The 19014-nt window shown below is 47.0% G+C and overlaps 1 protein-coding gene across 1 annotated transcript in view; it reads right to left on the bottom strand.

Annotated features, from left to right (window-relative positions):
- ANKRD17 (ankyrin repeat domain 17) overlaps nucleotides 1-18598 on the bottom strand; it is a gene marked incomplete at its 5' end in the record, with an annotated part of 30765 nt that extends 12167 nt beyond the window's left edge. Inside the window, 17 exons of the mRNA XM_010131799.1 lie at nucleotides 691-836; nucleotides 1018-1129; nucleotides 1732-1880; nucleotides 5635-6390; nucleotides 7931-8033; nucleotides 8621-8764; nucleotides 8938-9065; nucleotides 9283-9370; nucleotides 9757-9866; nucleotides 10250-10441; nucleotides 10637-10874; nucleotides 14208-14302; nucleotides 14690-14923; nucleotides 16012-16159; nucleotides 16419-16566; nucleotides 17702-17858; nucleotides 18445-18598. Of these exons, the coding sequence (XP_010130101.1) occupies nucleotides 691-836; nucleotides 1018-1129; nucleotides 1732-1880; nucleotides 5635-6390; nucleotides 7931-8033; nucleotides 8621-8764; nucleotides 8938-9065; nucleotides 9283-9370; nucleotides 9757-9866; nucleotides 10250-10441; nucleotides 10637-10874; nucleotides 14208-14302; nucleotides 14690-14923; nucleotides 16012-16159; nucleotides 16419-16566; nucleotides 17702-17858; nucleotides 18445-18598 (3102 nt within the window). The remainder of the gene's footprint in view (nucleotides 1-690; nucleotides 837-1017; nucleotides 1130-1731; nucleotides 1881-5634; nucleotides 6391-7930; nucleotides 8034-8620; nucleotides 8765-8937; nucleotides 9066-9282; nucleotides 9371-9756; nucleotides 9867-10249; nucleotides 10442-10636; nucleotides 10875-14207; nucleotides 14303-14689; nucleotides 14924-16011; nucleotides 16160-16418; nucleotides 16567-17701; nucleotides 17859-18444) is intronic.
- Between the last annotated feature and the right edge of the window lie 416 nt (nucleotides 18599-19014).

Genomic DNA, 19014 nt, shown 5'->3' with positions numbered 1-19014 from the left:
ACATGTGGTTTTCTCCCGAACCTGCCAATCTATCCAGGGCCGATGGTTTTTGAAGCTTAAATATAGTGGTGACATCTTCCCACTGGGTCAATGTTCAATTTGCTCCACTTGAAGTGTAAAACATGTTGAGATTAGACCATGCTGAAGCTGGGTTCTGCCCACTGTCCCGTGAAATCACAGGACAAACATACGACCAAATACAAAAAGCAGGGCGAGAGGGCATCCCTGTATCCTCTCTACTGCCCCAAGGCCAGTGTTTTCCCAACTGTCTTTCCCAAACACGTTCCTCCAGGAAATACTGTTAAACAAACACAGACCGGATCCAGCAGAACACCCTCTTGGCTCTCACTGGACTGATCTGTGCCTGACTGCAGCTTCTCCACAGGAACACTCATCGCAGTCACTTTTTTATCTCCATCTAATTATGCTGGTAACAGCCCCACGATGAGCCACAAATGATGACAGCCCTGAGGTTGTCTGCACAGCAGCACTCCAGCTTATGAAAAAAGGCCATCTCTGAGACACACTGGAATAACTTGGAAATTGTGACGCTCTTTGCATCCTTTTTACACCACCATCGTGAAATCCAACGGTGACTTCGGCTACTGTAACTCCTCTGAAGATGGCTTTAGGCTACTGACACAATCTGTCACCCACATGCTGCTTGTGAAGACTTGAGTTTTACTTCACCTCTTGCCTCCCTCCCGAACAAGCCAAAGACAAGGGAGTGTCCTTGGTTCTCTCAGACTGGGCTTCAATATCGGCTCCGTTATCCAGTAAGATCTCGACAACACCCACATGGCCGGCCGTAGCAGCCAAAATAAGCGGAGTAAACCCTGAAAGGAAAAACGATGTTTGAAGAGTTCACATCCACAGCTTCCATTTAAGTGACATCAGTTAAACCTCCAGAAAAGCAAGGCTAAAGTTTCACAGGAAAACCACACTTCTTGTCTGTTTGTTCAGTGCGGTGCACTGGAAAACTGGAGCGGGCCTGTACCGCCGTGGTGAGACACGTACCTTTCTTGTCCCTGTGCTCAATGTTAGCTCCTCTCTCCAGCAGAGTTTGTACTAGCTCTTCGTGGCCACCAGCACAAGCAAGTGTCAATGCTGTGTCATGGTTACTCTCAGTCTAAAAGAAACAGACATCACGTACACAAGATCATCTCTCACCCCTGAAACAACAAAACCACCCCAAACGCACCCCCAGTTCTTAGCTCCTACGTGACCCTGGTTCTACTTTTACTCTGTTACGAGCCAGGGCAGTTGGCAGCTCATGGTGACGTTGATCTGCGCTGGTGTCTACCAACTACCTCTCGTTCAAGAGATGACAGGAGTGTTAGTTTCAATATTTCATACTTCTGCCGAGCTGGGTGATGGCTGGCCAACAACTTCAAGCACAACAGTGTGCAATGTTTTAAGGCTTATTTTTGTCTCGGGGTATCGGGCCAGAAGAACATTTAATGTCTGTGAGAAGACAACTTTGCTGTTTCTCATCATCACTCTGACAACAAAGGAGTAAGAAATACAAGTGTGTTGAGTCATTCAAAGACTCTCTGGAGCACATGGAGCACATGAAGCAAAGGGGGTTTCGACCCTGCGGGGAGTGGTCCAGGCTTTCTAAAACCCGCAAATCAAGTCTCCAGAACCCGATTCATTATACCCCAGCGCCCTTCAGGACCGCTGAATTCTCGGGGCTGCCGAAGCGAAGCAGGCTGACGCCTCTGGGCTTACCTGGGCATCGATATCTATAGCGGGGTAGATTGGTAGCATGGCTGAAGGAGAAATGATGGGGCTTGGAGTTGGCGTCTGAGGTTGGGAGACAGAAGTTGCAATGCTGTGGGTAGGAGTGTTTGACATTGCAGATGCTCTTCCACTCACTGCTGTTGGACAGAAGAATTACACTTAGTGACGGAAAAACACTTGGCTTCAGAAGTCTAATGTGACAATAAAAGGACAGCGGGACAGAACTCCCACCGACAGACAGAATGCCCTAAAAGCTTTATTTTCCACAAACACCTATTGTCTAACCCAGTCTTTGAACCTTTAACTCCTTGAATTTAACAGCTATGAAGAGCATTAACTATATTAGAACAACGAAAAGGTCAGTATCAAAGGACTGGCATGTCTTCTGGCAGCCCACCACAAAAAAAAAAAAAAAATTTTTTTCCTTTTAAACCAAAGATCTTCCCTACAACAAGCCAGCCATTTTCTGGACCTTTAGCAGCAGAAGTCCGATTAACGGGTGTCTATGCCATTTGTCTTAAACGGTTTTAAGAGAAAAGCCTGGCCAACCTTCACCCCCCTCTCCCCAGGCCCCATAAACACAGCCTGAACGCGACAGTGATCGTCTCAGGATGCTCACAGGGCAGGATTTGTGGAAACCAGAGAAGCGGAAGCTCCTTAATGTCCGTTTTGCAGGAAGTTTGGCCAATGTTGTTAGGAGAAGCGCAAGGTTAACACCATATTACAGTTGACTACAGCGTATCGACACGACACAAAGTAGCCCCGACTGCCGCACTCCCCTGAAACCCCTTTTGTACATGTAATGTTTAAAAAGTACAGAGCAAACTCGACTAAAACAGCCTTTGGGGAAAAACTCCTGTCTTCCAACTTGTTGGTTTTTTCCTTAAGCAGAACCTCCAACTTCTCAAGTCCTGTTTGGTTTTGAACCAGGTTTAATCATCAGCCATGTCCCTAACTGCCAGCCTCTGAAAATCGGCTCCTATGGTGAATTTGAAGCGTTACGGTTTTTTTAAAAAATGCCACAACTGTATCGTAACACGCCAATTTGTGCACTCCCTCCTCTGCAAGATGTTTTTCACCCATTACCAGTTCCATTTCTGGATTTCCTATATCAAGCGTCAGCAAAAGACCAAGAATTTCTCTGAGAGCAAAGAACCCACAACTTAGGACACAAACAGCACGATTAACCCCGTACTTAAGAGTAAATCTAGACTCAACCCCCTTTGATCTTGGTATTCAAGTGCCCTTTGACCTGATGAGTCAAGCCACGCTGGGTATGGATTAAGGGAAATACACAGAGGCTAAGGCAAAACCCTCTGACATAAGGTCAGAAACTACGGCCTAAGGGAGTTCTGTACGGAGGACAATTAACCAGAGATCTTAACGAAGTGTTGGTCAATGGAGCAGCTCACTGAAACTCATCTCATCCCTTATTCTGACTGTCAGTTAAGATGAAAACCCCACAACTTCAAATTGCTTTCATGCAGAAGGACAAGAAGTTTCCTGTTTCAGCTCCTGCTGCTCCTCCTCCACATACAACAAGTAATTTTGAGAACTACCACATGCACCTTCTTTCTGTAAGGTCAGAGAGGAAGCTAGAGCAGCATAAAACAGGAATGGAAGTAGAAAGCATCACGATTATCGATACCTGAGAAGGGCCTGATCAATATGGCGAGATGGACTGGAAACTACCATAAATGCTTAAGTTGGTGAAAGGGAAACAGCCAAGTCTATTTTTTACACCAATGGTGTTACGGTGAGTGGGAGGAAAAAGCAAAAAACCCCAAACCCCCCGAGTCGTGTCAAAAAGCCAAGACCCCTCTGCCTACGAGGAAGAAACCCCTTATGGAATAACCCCCAGGGAAGCGTTCTTACGTGGGCCAGCCAAGGAGAACACACGTGTTGACCTGCAGTCCTCCTGTTCAACACACCTCAGGTGTGCTTCAGTAATTCACAGGCAAACAGCTCACACCCCTCAGCACGCTGCACTGAGACAAGATGTTCATTTTGGGGGTACCGACTCAATATTTCTTCCAACGCCACCAAGGGCAAGGAACAGAATCTCTGCGGTGTCCAAAAATCTATTTCTCTGACAGCTCAACTTCCTCTTCACTTCAATGAAAAAGGGGACACGCTCACAGCTGCTACCTTCTCCCCCACCCTAACCCGAGCACCTTCACCATCCCATTTCATCCTGACGCCCATCACTTTCTTACTAGTGTTGTCTGGCTGGACACAGTGTCGCTCTTACGCCCTTATTCCTCACCCCTGTAATGTCAACAGCAGATGTATGAAGAACTGTTCCACATTACACTGCGACAAGGCAAGAGGAGGGACTGAAAAAACATTACGAGAAATCTGTTGGATAGCTCAGCTTTCTTCTGAGCTGTTTCAAGCCAGCTCAGCAGGCTTGTTCCACACCACTTTCCTCTCCTCAGCTCCCTGTTTCCCCGTGGTATCTTAAGGTATGAAAAGCCACGTGATTCCTGCCACGCGTGCTTCTAGTCAACAGGTAACACTTGAGACGTGTAACATGCCTTGAGTTAAAGAGCCAAAGTTATGTTCTGAATTCAACTACCAACACACAGCGTCACCTCGAGGTGTTGCCAGCGCCGCGGACGTGGCCTGAAGACCCCACTATGCCTGTAGTGGTGATGACAGCGAGCTACAGCCTGAAAGGTGCCTGTCACTGGCTCTGTCCCACACTAACCCAGAAATACGCAGAAGTCTCTTGACATTCCAAGGACAAAGGTCTAAATACCTCAACTTTCCGTCAAGGCATGCATGAGTGTTTGGGTACGTGGCAGGTGACCTAAAATCTGCAGACTCTCGAGTTGCTGTATGCAATGAAACACGTAACAAACGCCCTAACTCCACACTCAAGCCGTATTTAAACCCCGCTGAAGTGCGTTGCACCGAATCTTCACAAGTAACCCAGCCCTTTCATCATCCCCTCTCCTGAACCGAGCAGCCACCACCATTCTGTATCCCAGCAGCTCCACCTGAGACATCTCCACTCTCCACGCTCGATGGACCTAGTTTTTGCCATGCATCCCATTTGTTTTTATCCACTGACAGCTTCCAGTCTGTAGGTCTAAGCTTTAATTCTCACAACAGGTTTTCAGAAAAGCATCTCTGGAGCTCCTCTAAGTGTCAGTACTCTCTGAGGAGGCTTTGCCTGAACATCAGGTTACTCATGAGGTGCCCAACTGGAAAGTGTGGTTCCAAATTTTCATCGAGTGACGTGATTTTTTTTAATACTATGTCCTTGCAGTTAATCTGTAATCAGGTAATTAGTCCAAATGACTATTTCAGCAGCTGCTTTACCACAGAAAAGGGATTAACAGCAACTGAAGCGGACGTGAAGGAGAGCAACACCACACCTCCTGCAACCAGTTTCATTCCTTTCTTGCACTAACACCTTAAAGCACTGATGCCGCTGGGTGCAGAAGACAAGCCTACAGGTCCCTGACACGATAGGCTCGATGTGGTGCTACAGCTGCTCAAAGCCTGTTCTGAGCGCTCCAGGTCAGCTTCGAGCCGGTCCAAAGTACTAACCACTATCGTCAAGATGCTGCTCCTGAGCTACAAACAGGCCCAGACGGAGCTGTTAGACCCCTGCACATCCCCCCCAAACTATCTAAAAAAATCCCTCTTCCGCCATACCAACCCGGCCAATGGGCGCCAGTTTGGCTCAACAAAAGGCAACCCTGCAAACTGAAAAGTTAACGCTAGTTTTCTGAGCTCCTGGAGCCAGGGGTCGGGCAGCTAGCGGTACCTGCTGGAGAGCTACTGGGAATACACAAACACACACACACACACATAAAGAAGTGGACATACCCTTGACTGGTCAAGCAAATATTATACCTGCTCGTAACAGTATAAACCCACCTGCCATGATGTCATCCAGCGTGTCATTGAGCGTCTGAGCAGGGCTGGCTACCATTAACCCTTGCTGTGTTTCTGTCAGTATTCCTTGCCCCAGCCCTGCTAGTTGTGCTTGGCCCAACACTGGCTGTCCAACTATAACACCTTGCAGTTCTGTAAGATTTGCGATGGACCCTGGAGGTAAGGAACCTGCTGCCAGAGGCAAAGCTTGTGGCATCGCCAGAGGCTGAATTGGTGCAAAACCCGTCTGCGCAGCAGCTTGCTGAGGGTCATCTTTAAGCAAGATGGGGTCCACTTGCTGTAATCGCGCATAGTCTCCCTCTGAGAGTTGTTCTCCTACCCCAACGGGAGTCAGTAGTCCCAGATGCTGGCAAGACTGCTGCTGCTGTTGCTGCTGGAGCTGAATTCTTTGCGCTTTTACCTCTAGATATTGCTTTTTTAGCTGCTGCTGAGTTTTCAGCTGTAACTCGCGCTCCACCTTCTGCAGTTCCTCCAAAATCTTTTGTTTCTTCTGAATTTGTTCCTCTCTCGTTTTGTTCAGCTCCTCAATCTTCTCTTTGGTGAGCTGGTCAGCGTGCGCCAGTTCCAGGGACTGCAGCTGAGCATTCTTCTCTATGGCTTCTTTTATCCTCTGCTCCAGCTCTGTCAACTTGCCCTGAGCCTCTTCTACAATGCTCTCTGGAGACTGATTGGTGATGTAACCCTGTACATCCTGGTTGTTTGCTGGCAAATGACTGCTGGACTTTTGTTTAGAAGCAGCTGTGTGAAAAAGAAACCCCCTCAGAACCAATGGAAGTGCATATGAACGGCATCCTCACTATAGAGCTACTGCGGGGACGCGACGTGGCCGCTTATGCACCAGGACACAGCACCCACAGGAGGTCAGCGTGTACCATAAGGCCCTCCAAGCAAAGCCTCTCTCTTGCTAACAGTTTTAATTCAGCAGTCAGACCGCAATTTAACCAATGACTGCGCCTTCGCTGCCAATAGCCCTGCACTACGTTGACACACCTACTCCAACAATCATCATGCTTTTGCCAAATGGAGCGATTGTACAAGAGCCGCTGCTGCTACGAGATAAATGGACACAAAAAGCAAGGGTATGCTGTCTCGGAACTTGACGTTTGGCGTCTGGCGTCGTGTTAAGGCATAAACGTGCGGTTACAGCCCTGAAAGCACAGCAAAAGCGATGCAAAAAACATTCCGAGGGACAGGGGCCTTGCTCTGGGCCGCCGGTTTTGCGAGTAACTCGGCACGTTTTAGGAAGCACTGCGCTTTCTAGGCCTACTGAATCCTTTCACTACAGGTATCCAGCTTTGCTCGGGTGACAAACAGCGCCAGAACCCGGGACGGTCTTTTAGATTTAAGGTGGTCTAACAGGGGATGTTTAGCCACTACGTTTTATCCACAGCAGACACGATTTTGCCTGTGTCAACACTCGGCTCTCTGCCCAGGCAAGGCAAAATATTTCGAGCCTTCCTGTAAGAATGAGCGATGGACTCATCCAATTCATCTTTTATGAAGAAGTCCACAGTAACACAGCTGACACGGTCTGCCGTACCGGTTGGAGAAGGAACAATCGGTTAATTTTGAAGGGCGAAAGGCAAATCAAAACTCAGGATCTGAGTCAGTGGAGGCGCCCAGTGTCTTCCAGTCATCCTCGCTGTATTTCCAGAACAATACAAGTGCACACACAGCATTAATTTTAGGACATGCACGCCTGTATTTGCACTACTGCTGATCCTCGATAAAAATTGTTGGGGAAGAGAATTCTTTAGTACAGAAAGCATTAAGTGTCAAAATGGCGATATCAAAATAGAAGCAAATTTAGTCCTAGGAGGACCTGAGCCACATCAGACTAAATGTTTTATAGCCTAAGAAATTCCGCCTTCAATCCAATTAGTCCAACCCACTCCGAGACTGCTATCCTACGTAACCACAGGTCATCGGATCAACTACGATATGGAGGTTAACACTGGCTTTACAGCTTCCGTTATCAAATTTATAGAGGCTTCTGGGAGACCTTTTGCACTAGTCCAGTACGTCAGACTAATAGAGATTTTAGCATAGTTACTTAGGCAGATTTCTTGACGCTCTAGGATTACAGGGTCAGATGACTGATGCTTCGTATTTGGTGGATAAGCGGATAAATCCTTAAAAAAAAAATTATTAAAAAATTGCCATTTCCTTGACTGAAGCCATAAACACTCTTCACAGGAACTACTCTGCTACAAGTGCAACCCTCTATCTTCTACCTAGGAAGGATATTTAGAAAATAAGCTCCAGAACTAAGACTGACCTTTATTTCTGATGGGAAGGGTTGTGGCGACATTAGCAGGGGGTTTGTCAGGCTCCTGGGGTGGGACGACCATGGGCAGCGCCTGCACTGGTACACGAGGAGCCTAAAACGTCGGATACTAACAGATTACTGATCTCATACTCTGATCTAGTTATAATTCAATAGAAGGTAAACAAAACCTGTTAGAAAAGCAGACTTTAGTGGCGACTAATGACATGTAATACGTTTGTTTTTTAATAGGCTGAGTTCAACAGTTACCGATTTGAGACCATCTGACTACGTATATACGTTGCATTTTTAACCTCAGAAATTACTTGCCAATCAGCACTCAGCTCAGCACAGTACAGTGCTGGGCTACGGCAAAGCAATCACAAGCCACAAGGGGCTACAGAAGTCATTCTGAAGAGCCTCGTTAGAGCAGACCTTCTCACTTGCCAGGGTTATTTTTGCCTCATCGTTTTTTCCAATATTATTTACAGAGCAGTAAGAAGAACCATGACAGCACTACAGTGACACTCAAAGACTCTTCACCGTTGTCACCACAGCTCAAAGTGCTTTTCAGTGTGTTCACCTGCAGTTCAGTACTTCATGAAGTGACATGACTGACACTACTCTCATCTTTAAACTCTCGCGTAAGCTGCAAGGAGAAATGCCAAGAAGCCCCACCGAGACACAGCCCTTCAACCTTACCCTATTTAAATCGTGGGATGGTGGGGTCAGCTGAGTAGCGTCGGGCGGAGGAGCAGAGAGCAAGTTGTTCGGGTAATCTAGGAGGTAACAAACCACGCTGGTATGACCACCTTTTGCTGCCTCTATTAACATAGTTGATCCGTCCTAAAGAGGGAAAGATCCCAGCGTTAGAAAACAGCATCACAAAAACGTGACGACATGGGCGACATGATGCACTAGCCCCTGCACGCAAGAGGAGCAAACTCGAGTGGGGACCATCAGCTTTAAGATTAAGGGAAGGCCACCTCAGAGCAAAACAAGGTCGTGGAGCAACAAACCTTCAGTCTGTGTGTAGGATCAGCACCATGAGCTAGCAGCAACTCCACAACTGCCAAATGACCCCCAGCACAGGCCAGCGACAGCACCGTGTGATCGTTGTTCGCGGTGGTTCTGTTCACGTTTGCGCCTTCAAAAACAGAGGGGGAAAGATTATCTCAACAGACTTCAAGCGGTTCTCCTCTACCAGACGTGAGTTGACTTTTGTCTTCACTATCAAAGTGTAGTTCTGCAGCTGAAACAAACAGCCACTCGAAGTTAAACAAGGAAGTTCCACCAGTACCGACATGTCCTTAACTCGGAGTGTTTCTAACAGCAGGAAGACCCAAACCTCGTCACGCTCTCACCTTTGCTAATCAAGAACTGAACAGTGCAAACGTGACCTGCCCTCGCAGCTTTCATGAGGGGAGTTCTTCCACCTTCCGACTCATGCTCCTAGGGCAGATAAAGAAAGATCGTCGTTAACACGTTTCTGTTTAACATGACCTTTGGATAACACGTCATTCAGGACCGCGCAGGACAAAAAACAAAATCCCCCCCATTTTCAACGTGTCGAGCAACCTCCAGTGGCTTGGAAACGCTTTAGACACCAACCGCCAAACACCGTACCTGACCTGAGAACCTCCAGGTAATTAAACAGCCCAAATTCATTAGAAAAGCATCACCAACCTCACTTAGTTAAAGGAAAAAGGTTAAAAGATAATTTAAATACAACTGCAACAATTAACAGCAAACTCAGTAAGTGTTCAGCAAGGAACAAGGGACCAAAAAAGACATAATTTTTTTCCTAATTAAATGTCGGAAAGGAGGTGGTGACGTACCAGATCGGCACCTGCCTGCAGTAAGACATCTGCTACATCGGTGTGGCCGTTTTCACAGGCGTATGTCAGTGCTGTGTCCCCTGTTGCTGTGGTCGCATGTACGTTAGCCCCTGCAGCAGCAGAATGAGCGTGTAAGCCTTGGGAAGTTCATTACAGACAATACTCAAGTCTCTTTGAAATCTTTAGCAGATCAGGGAGCTAAGTTTTAACCTTCCCCTCCCAATCCAGTTGCTATCAAATGGACAACTTGATCATCCTCTAGAGCAATTAAACTCCCCACCATAAAGCAGAAGTTTGGTTCCAAGTGAGTTTACACCAACTTCATCTTCAAAAGCTCAGTTAGGGTCCAACTAAAAAATTACTTAAGGTTCCATAGACCTTGCAGCCAACTTCAAGAAGCTGCTGCTGAAAATGTCATGAAGGTGGAGGAAGATATTTATCTCTCATGGATATGTTAAGTCTCTACAAAAGTGTTAACAACATCACTCCATACCTGCAGCTAATAAATATTTCACCAGCTCCAAATGACCCTCTTGAGCAGCCTCCATCAAAGGTGTGGAACAACCAAGCTCTATGTCAGCTCCTGCTTTAATAAGAAAATCGGCAACCTCCAAAAACCCTCCGCAGCAAGCCAGAGTTAATGCTGTCTCTTGCGTCTCCTCTGTCTGAGCGTTGATGTTTGCTCCTTAACAGAAAACCAAACCACACACGCATCAGAAAACACTCCTCACTGAGACCAGTATCAGCAGACAAAGCCATGTCCTGAAGCTCAAGGCTGCTTTTTAGTACATATTTCATTTCTAGAGCTGCAGAAACATTCTTCTCAAATCACTATCAAACAGATTGCACAACAGTCCAGGGAAGGGTCCACAATAGTTACCTTGACCGAGTAAGAGTGCCACCATCTCTTCATGGCCTTCTCTAGCTGCTTCCATTAGTGGTGTGTACCCTTCGTCGTTGACCTCTTCCAGGTTAGCTCCTCGTTCGATCAACAAAGCTGCCAGCTCGACATGCCCGCCACAGGCTGCCAAAGTCAACGGAGACTCAAAAGAGTCAGCAGGCATGTTCACCTGAGCCCCACTGTCCAGAAGCAGCCTCGCCACCTCCACGTGGCCATCCTAGGAATGCAAGAAACCAAGATCAAAAACAGTCAAAAAGGAAAAACTGTTGTTCTTCTCCAAAACTTCCAGTAGTCACTGACTCAAATTCCCTCAGAAGTCACAGAAAGCAACAAAAAAAAAGTCCAAAAATACAATGAAACACGCTTAGTAGTTTTCCCAAATATTTTTCTGAAGTATTGGATAAAGGCTAAAGATCTGCTATTGAATAGGCACCTGAAGACACTTCAAGCATGTTTCACTGAGTATGTTCAAAACTGAAACACTGGGAACTTTCCTGCGATAGCGCAAGGAATGAGCTGGTCAACTTCCTGTCAGACTCCTCAAATGTTTGGGATCAGCTTAGGGGAGAGAAACCAAAACAAACCAAGCCCCAAACAGTTGAGAAGGAGCTCCAGACTATTTTGGAAGCTTGCCGCTTCCACAAGAGCAGTCCTCAAATCCTCTAACACAGACTGTAGCATCCCCGAGTATTTCCATTACGATTCCCACCTTTTGGGAAGGGAGGCACGAGAGAGGAGACAGGGTTTAACGATTTTGCTTCCCTCCTTTAAGAAGCCATGCATGATGACACTGCTTGCCTTTTGATTCCTGCAAAATTATTTCACTGCTCAGCTGCATAGAGTCAGGACTTAATTTGTCCCCACAAGAGAAAAACCAAACCAAGACCAGTTGTCAGGGGCTCCTCATCACCACAGCAGCCACCTGAACTACAGCCTTCCCGTGGCAGGATCCTGGCAGGAATTTCCAGATACCATTATCGTGCTGTCAAACTCGTTTTACCAAGACGTAGCTCCTAAATTTGCTTTCTTCCTTTAGAAACAAAGAAAATCTTGGTCATGTTCTCAGTGTGCCATAAATTCAGGAACCATTTGAAGTGGCTTCTCAGCTCCACGTGTACACCGACAGTGACGTATCCAGCTGCCATTCCTCTCCGCCTCTGTTTAGACTAAAGCAGACTAGGCTCGCTTGCTGCAGTCCAAGAACAGCACAAACTCTCCGAGCTGGTTTTCTCCATGAGGAAGTTGCCGTCATTTCAGCTGGGAGTAACCGTAATGGGAAAAGGTCTGACACACAAAACACAGGAGGGCTGCACAGAAAACCCAGCAGCTTACCAGGAAGGCGAGGCTCTCCCAAGGTCGTCCCCAAACAAGGAAAGTACACCTTCATCTCGGATTAACTAGTAAGAGGCAGCAAATTGCTGCCACTGCCATCCTCGCCAAGCTAGAAACCGCAACCCCAGAAAGCTCTTTTCCAGACAAAATACAACACTGCAGCTGACATTTCTGTGCTTCGTTTTCTTAACTGTTTTATACCTCCTTCTGATATCCAGGGAGCGAAACGAGATTTCCTCTCAGCAAAGTATCTAGGACATTAACTAGGACATATTCACCTTTTACATGAAATGATGATACTATTTTAGGGAAAAACTCCACATCTCGACAAAGAATCTTTCCTCAGGGAAATGCAGAGATTGTGCCTCAGCCATCAGGCTCTGACGAGACAGCTCACTCATCATCCCCAACTCACGACAAGGATGGCAAACGGCAGTGTAAGGGAACGCTTCAAAGCTGCTTCGATGGGCCAAGGAGCCCTGAGAGGAACCGCTGCTGTCGAACCACACACGGGAGGTTTATCTGTGCTTTCACAAACCTGGCAGTGGGGTGCTGCTGTTTGGCTCTTCCACAGCAGCTAGAAAAAGCCTCACAAGTGCTATTATAGCCCTAAAAGTCGCCGGACTGAAGCGCACAAGTGCATCGAATGTATTCTGAAGATAGAAAATACCTGCGCTCAGTACTCAGCCCTCACTGTGGCAGATGACTTACTTCAGCGAGAGGCAGCACGAACCAGACAAACCTGCCTTGTGCTCCCACAGGGCAGGTCACGTTGCCCAACAGCTCATTAGCATCAAACCAACCTTAAGTGCTGTCTATAGAAAAGCTCTCGGTCAGAAGTCTTCCCCCGTGCCTTGTAGGACAAGGTTTAAACAGCCTCTCTGGCTTGTACAGAAGCGCTACGTCACATAAAATCCATTCTGAGAGCGACATTCAAGCTCCAGATTGTTCTACAGAAGGTAGTTGTCTTCTGCTACGGAAGAGCAACAACTGTTCTGCAGAAAAATGCTTTATTTCAGCCTACAACCCACAGAGCTGAAGGTGGAGGGAGAAGAGGGGAAGGGGTGGCAAGGAAAAGGCGGCGTGCACCATGGCTCCATGAAGCCGCAGCTTCTCCGGCAGCTTCTGACCTCTCAAGAAGCCATCCCAGTGAGGCAACTACTGCAGCATCAGGGCAGGTAATTTCATCTTCACCTTCCAGGGAACTCGCTGCAAGGAGAGCGCCCATGATATTTATCTGGCTAATCTAGCGAGATGTCAGAGGGAGATACACAAGAGCTCAGGCCCTGTTTATCTACATGCCTTTCTTTCTAATGACTTCTGGAGGAGCATAGTGGTTTCTGTTAATGATTCCCCTCTCTGGAGCCATTAAGTTCCTTGCATGGACCTAAGTGGCTGATTTTAGAACCATTACAGTTATTGCAGGATGGGAAGACTCAATAGAGATTTGTGGCACTCCTCTACAGCCACCAATTCCAACAAGGCTAATGATACAAAAAACAACCTGTGAAAAAACTCTTTGGAGAGGAGGGTAAACTGGAAGCCCAAGAGACAAGTTCTCCGTTTAAGTTCCATATTCAGATGAAGAATTTGGAATACATAGACATAAGGCATAAATAAGTCACGACCTCTCTAAGCATGTCACAATAGGAGGTCTAAACAATTCCTGGAGGAGAAATACGGGGAATAAATGGGCACATTTACTCCATCCCCAGAGGAAAAGGCCAAAGCGACTGAGTCCTGTGACCTCAGGTAACAGGTAGGACGTACATGTCAAACAGGCCTTCAAACGTGCTTTAAACAAGATGCAGATGACATGAGATCTACATGGTTCTTCAAGCCTCACAGCACTTCACACAGAAATTGATTTAGCAAGTTTTCTTCACCACAGAAGCCTAGAAGAATCCTACGTCCATCTGACATCACTTACACCATTCAGGCATGAAAACATCCCAATACAAAACCTTCTCAAGGGAGAGTTTCTCATGATCTGTGTTCTACCGCAAAAACACCATCCCAAACATCAGACTTGTTCTCAGAATCTTATTAAATATTGCTGACAAGCTCCTTATCCGTGACCCAGGCCTGTGACATGCCTCCAGCAGCCAGGTTACCGCTAGACTTGCTGTCCACTTTAGCACACAATTGTTAAAAGGGCTTCACCAGCCGCTGAGACCCTTCCAGAGCGGCCTCGCTGCTGAAGCCATTTGTCTCTTACCATGCAAGCCTCCATGAGAGCCGTGTGCATTTCATCTGTCTTGTGCTCCTGGTCTGCACCAGCTTCCAGCAGAAATCGCACCATTTCTAGATGGCCTGTATGGAGAACATATTTCACAGGTAAAATCTTCATCTCCTAAACCTATGGGGACGCATCTTGTAAAACACAGTTACGTTACAGAAAGTTTACCACATCTACTCCAGGATGAAGCAAGTAATTTCCTCACCTCGTAACCCATTTAATAGAGAACAGAAAAATCTTTTGAAGCATCATAAAGGCCCAGACAGAAGTTTTCTATCTTGATACTGACACTCCACACCGATCACCATTTCAAGCACATGCTGCTGGCATCCCAGCCAGGATAAAAGCAGCAGAAAGAGTCTGCTCCTAGCCTTTACCTTTGGTTTGGCCTAGAGAGCAAGGCTGAGTAAAATACACATTTGAAAAGACTTCCCGTCCCCGTGACACGTTTGTCACTGTACCTTTGTAGCAAGCCAGCGTCAGTGCGCTCTCCTTGAACTCATTGGAATGCGTGTTGATGCCAGCCCCGTTCTCTAACAGCACTCTGGCCACTTCCACGTGGCCGGCGCTGCCCGCTTCCATCAGAGGAGTGTGACCATTCTCGTTGTGGTCCTCGATACTAGCACCCGACTCCAGCAGGACTTTCACAACATCTACGTAGCCTCCGGCACAGGCATATGTAAGGGCTGTGTTGCCTAAAGCCAGAAGAGAAGGAGGTTTGAAAATGGAACTTGAGAGTGTTTCTACACAGGGAACTTCAACTCATGCTCCACTTCAACCCTTTTACCTGGCTCTTTTACAGAACAGGGTTTTTTCCAGGCTACAGACCAAGAACTACAGGAAGGGTGGAAAAAAAGAAAATAACTGCACAAAGTGGCTCAGTGCTGATCAGCTGACGATCTCCATGTGCCTTGATGCGCTTCTCTTCCCATTTCTACACGGGCTAATTGCAGCTTCCATCACAGAACCCATCCCTTTTCCTGTTAATCAGCATGGATATACCATGCTGTAAAAACGGAAGCTCAAAGCAAGGAGCGGAGCAAGCAGCTGCTGCTAAATCAAGTCTTAAACACCTCTAAAGGGCTAGTTCAAAAACGCCCACGGTCTTTACAAGCAGATGAAAACAACCTCCATGAAAATACTACAAAAACATCTCTCTCAAAAGAACAAAGATTCTGGCTTTGTGAGAGACACCTTGAAAGAAGGGAAAGGTCAAAGCAGTGTTACTACTCAGAGCTGCCTCACGGAAATAAACATAAAAATAAGCCGCCTTCGGGTACCCCAACTCCCCTCTTTGCTAAGGGTCAGTACCCATCAGTCAATGACTCCAGGCTACAATCTCTCCACTTCCAGGCCTCCCAAACTGAGCAAGTTTCCCAATTTGGTCAATTAAACACAAATGCCACAGGAAAGAGGCGATGGGGAAAAAAGGGGAGGGGGGCCCCATCTCCTTACGTTCACTATTGTCCCTTCGTTTCCTCGACCTGACAACAAATGATCTTCTATGCACAGACAAACTTCCCAAACTGTGCTTAAAATACTGCGTGACAGCACATCCTACGTACACAAAAACCCTCCAGTGACCGACTGACCTTATCCACCTTTGTGTGCCCGCCATTGACTAATGTCTTATAGCCTCGTTTAAAAAAGCATCAGTAAACCCCCCAGGAAGCCTTCTGGGCCTCTGGGCTGAGAGCCACTCCTCCTACGTTTCAGCATGCAGGTTCCTGCACAGCCCTCGGCTTGCTCATCGCTCTCACCAAGCTCTACCACACTGCTTTACCTGTCGATGACTGCGCGTTCACATCAGCACCATGAGCTAGCAGCAGCTTGACAATTTTGACGTGTCCGCCGTTAGCAGCAGCCATTAAAGGTGTTATGTCTCCTTTAATCCCGCGGTCCTCCACATTAGCATGCATTGCCAGAAGAACCTGCCAACAGAAGGGCGATCAACAGCACTGGCCAGCCACAAACCAGCGTGGCATGATGGTTGAAATGCTAGCCAGAGCCCCCCCACCTTCTCCACCACACAGGTTTGTATTAGAAACACAGACGGTGAGCACAAAGAAGGTGTTAACAACATCCAGTTCACGTGTAAGTCTTTGTTTCCCAGTTATCTGGCTGGAATACATTAATTCCACACCTATTTTTGTACAAGACATGCATGCTACAAGCGGCCAGGACACCAACCTGCGCGAGCTCATAATATCCTGCCGAGCAGGCTAAACAGAGGAGGCTTTCCCCTTCTTCTGTGTGCTCGTTCACACTTCGTCCTTCGATCAGCAACTTCCGCACAGCATTTACATCTCCCTCGGAACAAGCCTCTGCCAAGCTGCGGCTACGAAGGTAGAAAGCAGTTACAAGTGAAAACAGAGCCTGCTTGAAACGCTTGCGCTACAGGCAGAGTAAAAAACCCAGCATGCCATGAGGACACAGCCAAGCAAAAAGGAAACTCGACCTAAAAAAGTGCCAACCGCTAATTCAAGAGGTGCCATTCCTACACCTGAGGTTTTCTACACAAATTCTCAAAAATGGAGCGATGTGCCTACTCAGCCACTCCTGTTACTCATTTTTGACAGAAGTTTTGACAAACACCTGCAGAATGACCATTTAGGTCACCAAATTCTGCACTACGTACAACCGCTGACAAGAGAAGAGGTAGCTGAGGGTAGGGGGAGTTGCACGCAGAACAGAAGTAGACGTAACCCTCGTATTTGGCTCTTGTTCGTACATCCCAGTCAATGCACCACGGAACATTTTTTTGGAGTTTCTCAGAATACAAGGAACACAGCGCCAACCAGCACTTGGTCGCTCCTACTAACACTCTGCTTCTGTTGTATCAAAGCTTAATGACAGCCTAGAAAGGAACCTTTTTTTTTCCCCCCTCACAAACATAAACAACCCAGTAAGATACAAAAAAAAAAACCCCAAATAAAGGCAGAAAGTCCAGTTCAAAGCAGCAACCCCCGGCTCTGGACAGAGCGAGGCTCTGTCCAAGGTCCTACCCGCCGGGAAGCTGCTGACCACCAGCAAGCTCCGCTCCCTCCACACTGTTTGCCTCCCTCAATTAAACCGACACTCTGAAGATCTCTGAACACCAAATGGGGTGGGGGTTTTGTCCCTAAGCTAGTTTCATGCTATCACCGAATGACCTGTTTGGGGATTGGCTATTTTTTGGTACAGTTCTGTGGCTCATACTATTTAGGAGCTTAGAAATATTGTTCCTCTAGTTGGTCAAGTTAAATAACTTGGAGCAGGATTTCTGAGTTCTCAGCAGTATTAATTGCTTCATGCCCCACTGCAAGACCTGACGGTCCAAGAATATTTAGCAGGAGAATCACAGGTGATACCTTGGCACCAACTCCACTTGACTAAGAGTTTCACCATCCTGTAATCAGGACTGATACAACAAGAAAAACTGCTTCTAAAAGTAGCAAACGACTGAAAAGCTGCAGTGTAAGGAGCTGGCTTACTTGTCCGTCTGCCCTGCATTCGCTGTGCTTTCAGCTCGCATCCGGGTGAGTGCAGCGGCAGCTTCATCCAATGCGCAGCTGACCGACGAAGTCAGTCTGCGAAGCACCTCCGGATCTGCAAAGGCTTTACCATCAGCTGTCGACAGCTTACCTATTCCTTCCGTCCCAATTTACGACACAGCGGTACGCAGGCCAGAAAAGGAGAAAAGAGAGGTTCAAATTGAGCCTAGGAGGCCGGTTGGCAGACACATTCCAAGCATCACAAACTTCAGCTTCCAAAAGGAAAGGACTGACTTGTTTACAACGCCCGTGTAAAAGCTGCGCTCAGATGGCATGAGCGTGAAAACATCCAACCAACAGGAGGCAAAATTCTTGAACTATGGACAACTGCTTAGTATAAACAACTAGTGAAGTTTTTCATCCAGTAATTGTTAGAGAACACAGCCCTGCTGAGCAGCTCGGTTTTCGACAGGACGGCTGCAAGCCAAGGGCTTTTGCAAACCCAACACCGGAGGAACCCCAGTAGAAGCACGGCCTTCACATGCAACTCCGGTTTTCCAAAAGTTGAAACGTTTGAGTGAATTTCTGTCTCTTTGATGACTTGCACAACCCTGCCAAGCTGACACCACCTTACATTGTGCATTCGTATCGTGCTCATGTGGATTAGACTTATGCAAATGATTCCAGTATGATCTCATGTGTAAGGCCTTCGGGTTAAACCTGTATGGGATGCAAGGACTTACCTGCAGCTTCAAGTAAAGCTTCTAATCTTGCCTGGGTTTCTGGATCGACTGTTCGCAAGTCAGCACCATCGGCAGTACTCGACAAAAGCAATTTAGAAGCTGTTTCCAACATGGGGTTTTCAAGATCATCCTGATCTAAGATGAACGATTCCACCTGAAAAATAAGAGATCTGGTTTCAGAACGATGTAACTGACTAAAATACTCTAAAGACACAAAACCCCACACTTCAGCATTGGCTTTGTAAGTCCTTTGCTGGCCACGCTACCCGTGGTTGACTCAAAAGAGTACGACTTCACTGGACGCAGTGAGATTGTTCCACAATCCCATACAAAAGCATGCACTTTTTGCCACCTTTTCCATTTGCTCTGCAACTAGAAGCCACTTGAAACACAAAAGGACCAGCAACATGTTCCACAGATAATCAACTCAAACACAACACACGAGGGCTTCACAGAGTCATACGTGGTTACCACACAATTAGAAACTTCCCTCATCCTTTGATAACAGCAGCTGCGGCCTGAGGCACAGCACTAACCTCACTCCACATGGGATACAGCTCCTCAAGACAC

The sequence above is a fragment of the Buceros rhinoceros genome, unplaced genomic scaffold (genome assembly GCF_000710305.1).
Source record: "Buceros rhinoceros silvestris isolate BGI_N320 unplaced genomic scaffold, ASM71030v1 scaffold33442, whole genome shotgun sequence".
Taxonomy (NCBI): Eukaryota; Metazoa; Chordata; class Aves; order Bucerotiformes; family Bucerotidae; genus Buceros; species Buceros rhinoceros.
This window is presented reverse-complemented; position numbering and strand designations above follow the sequence as displayed.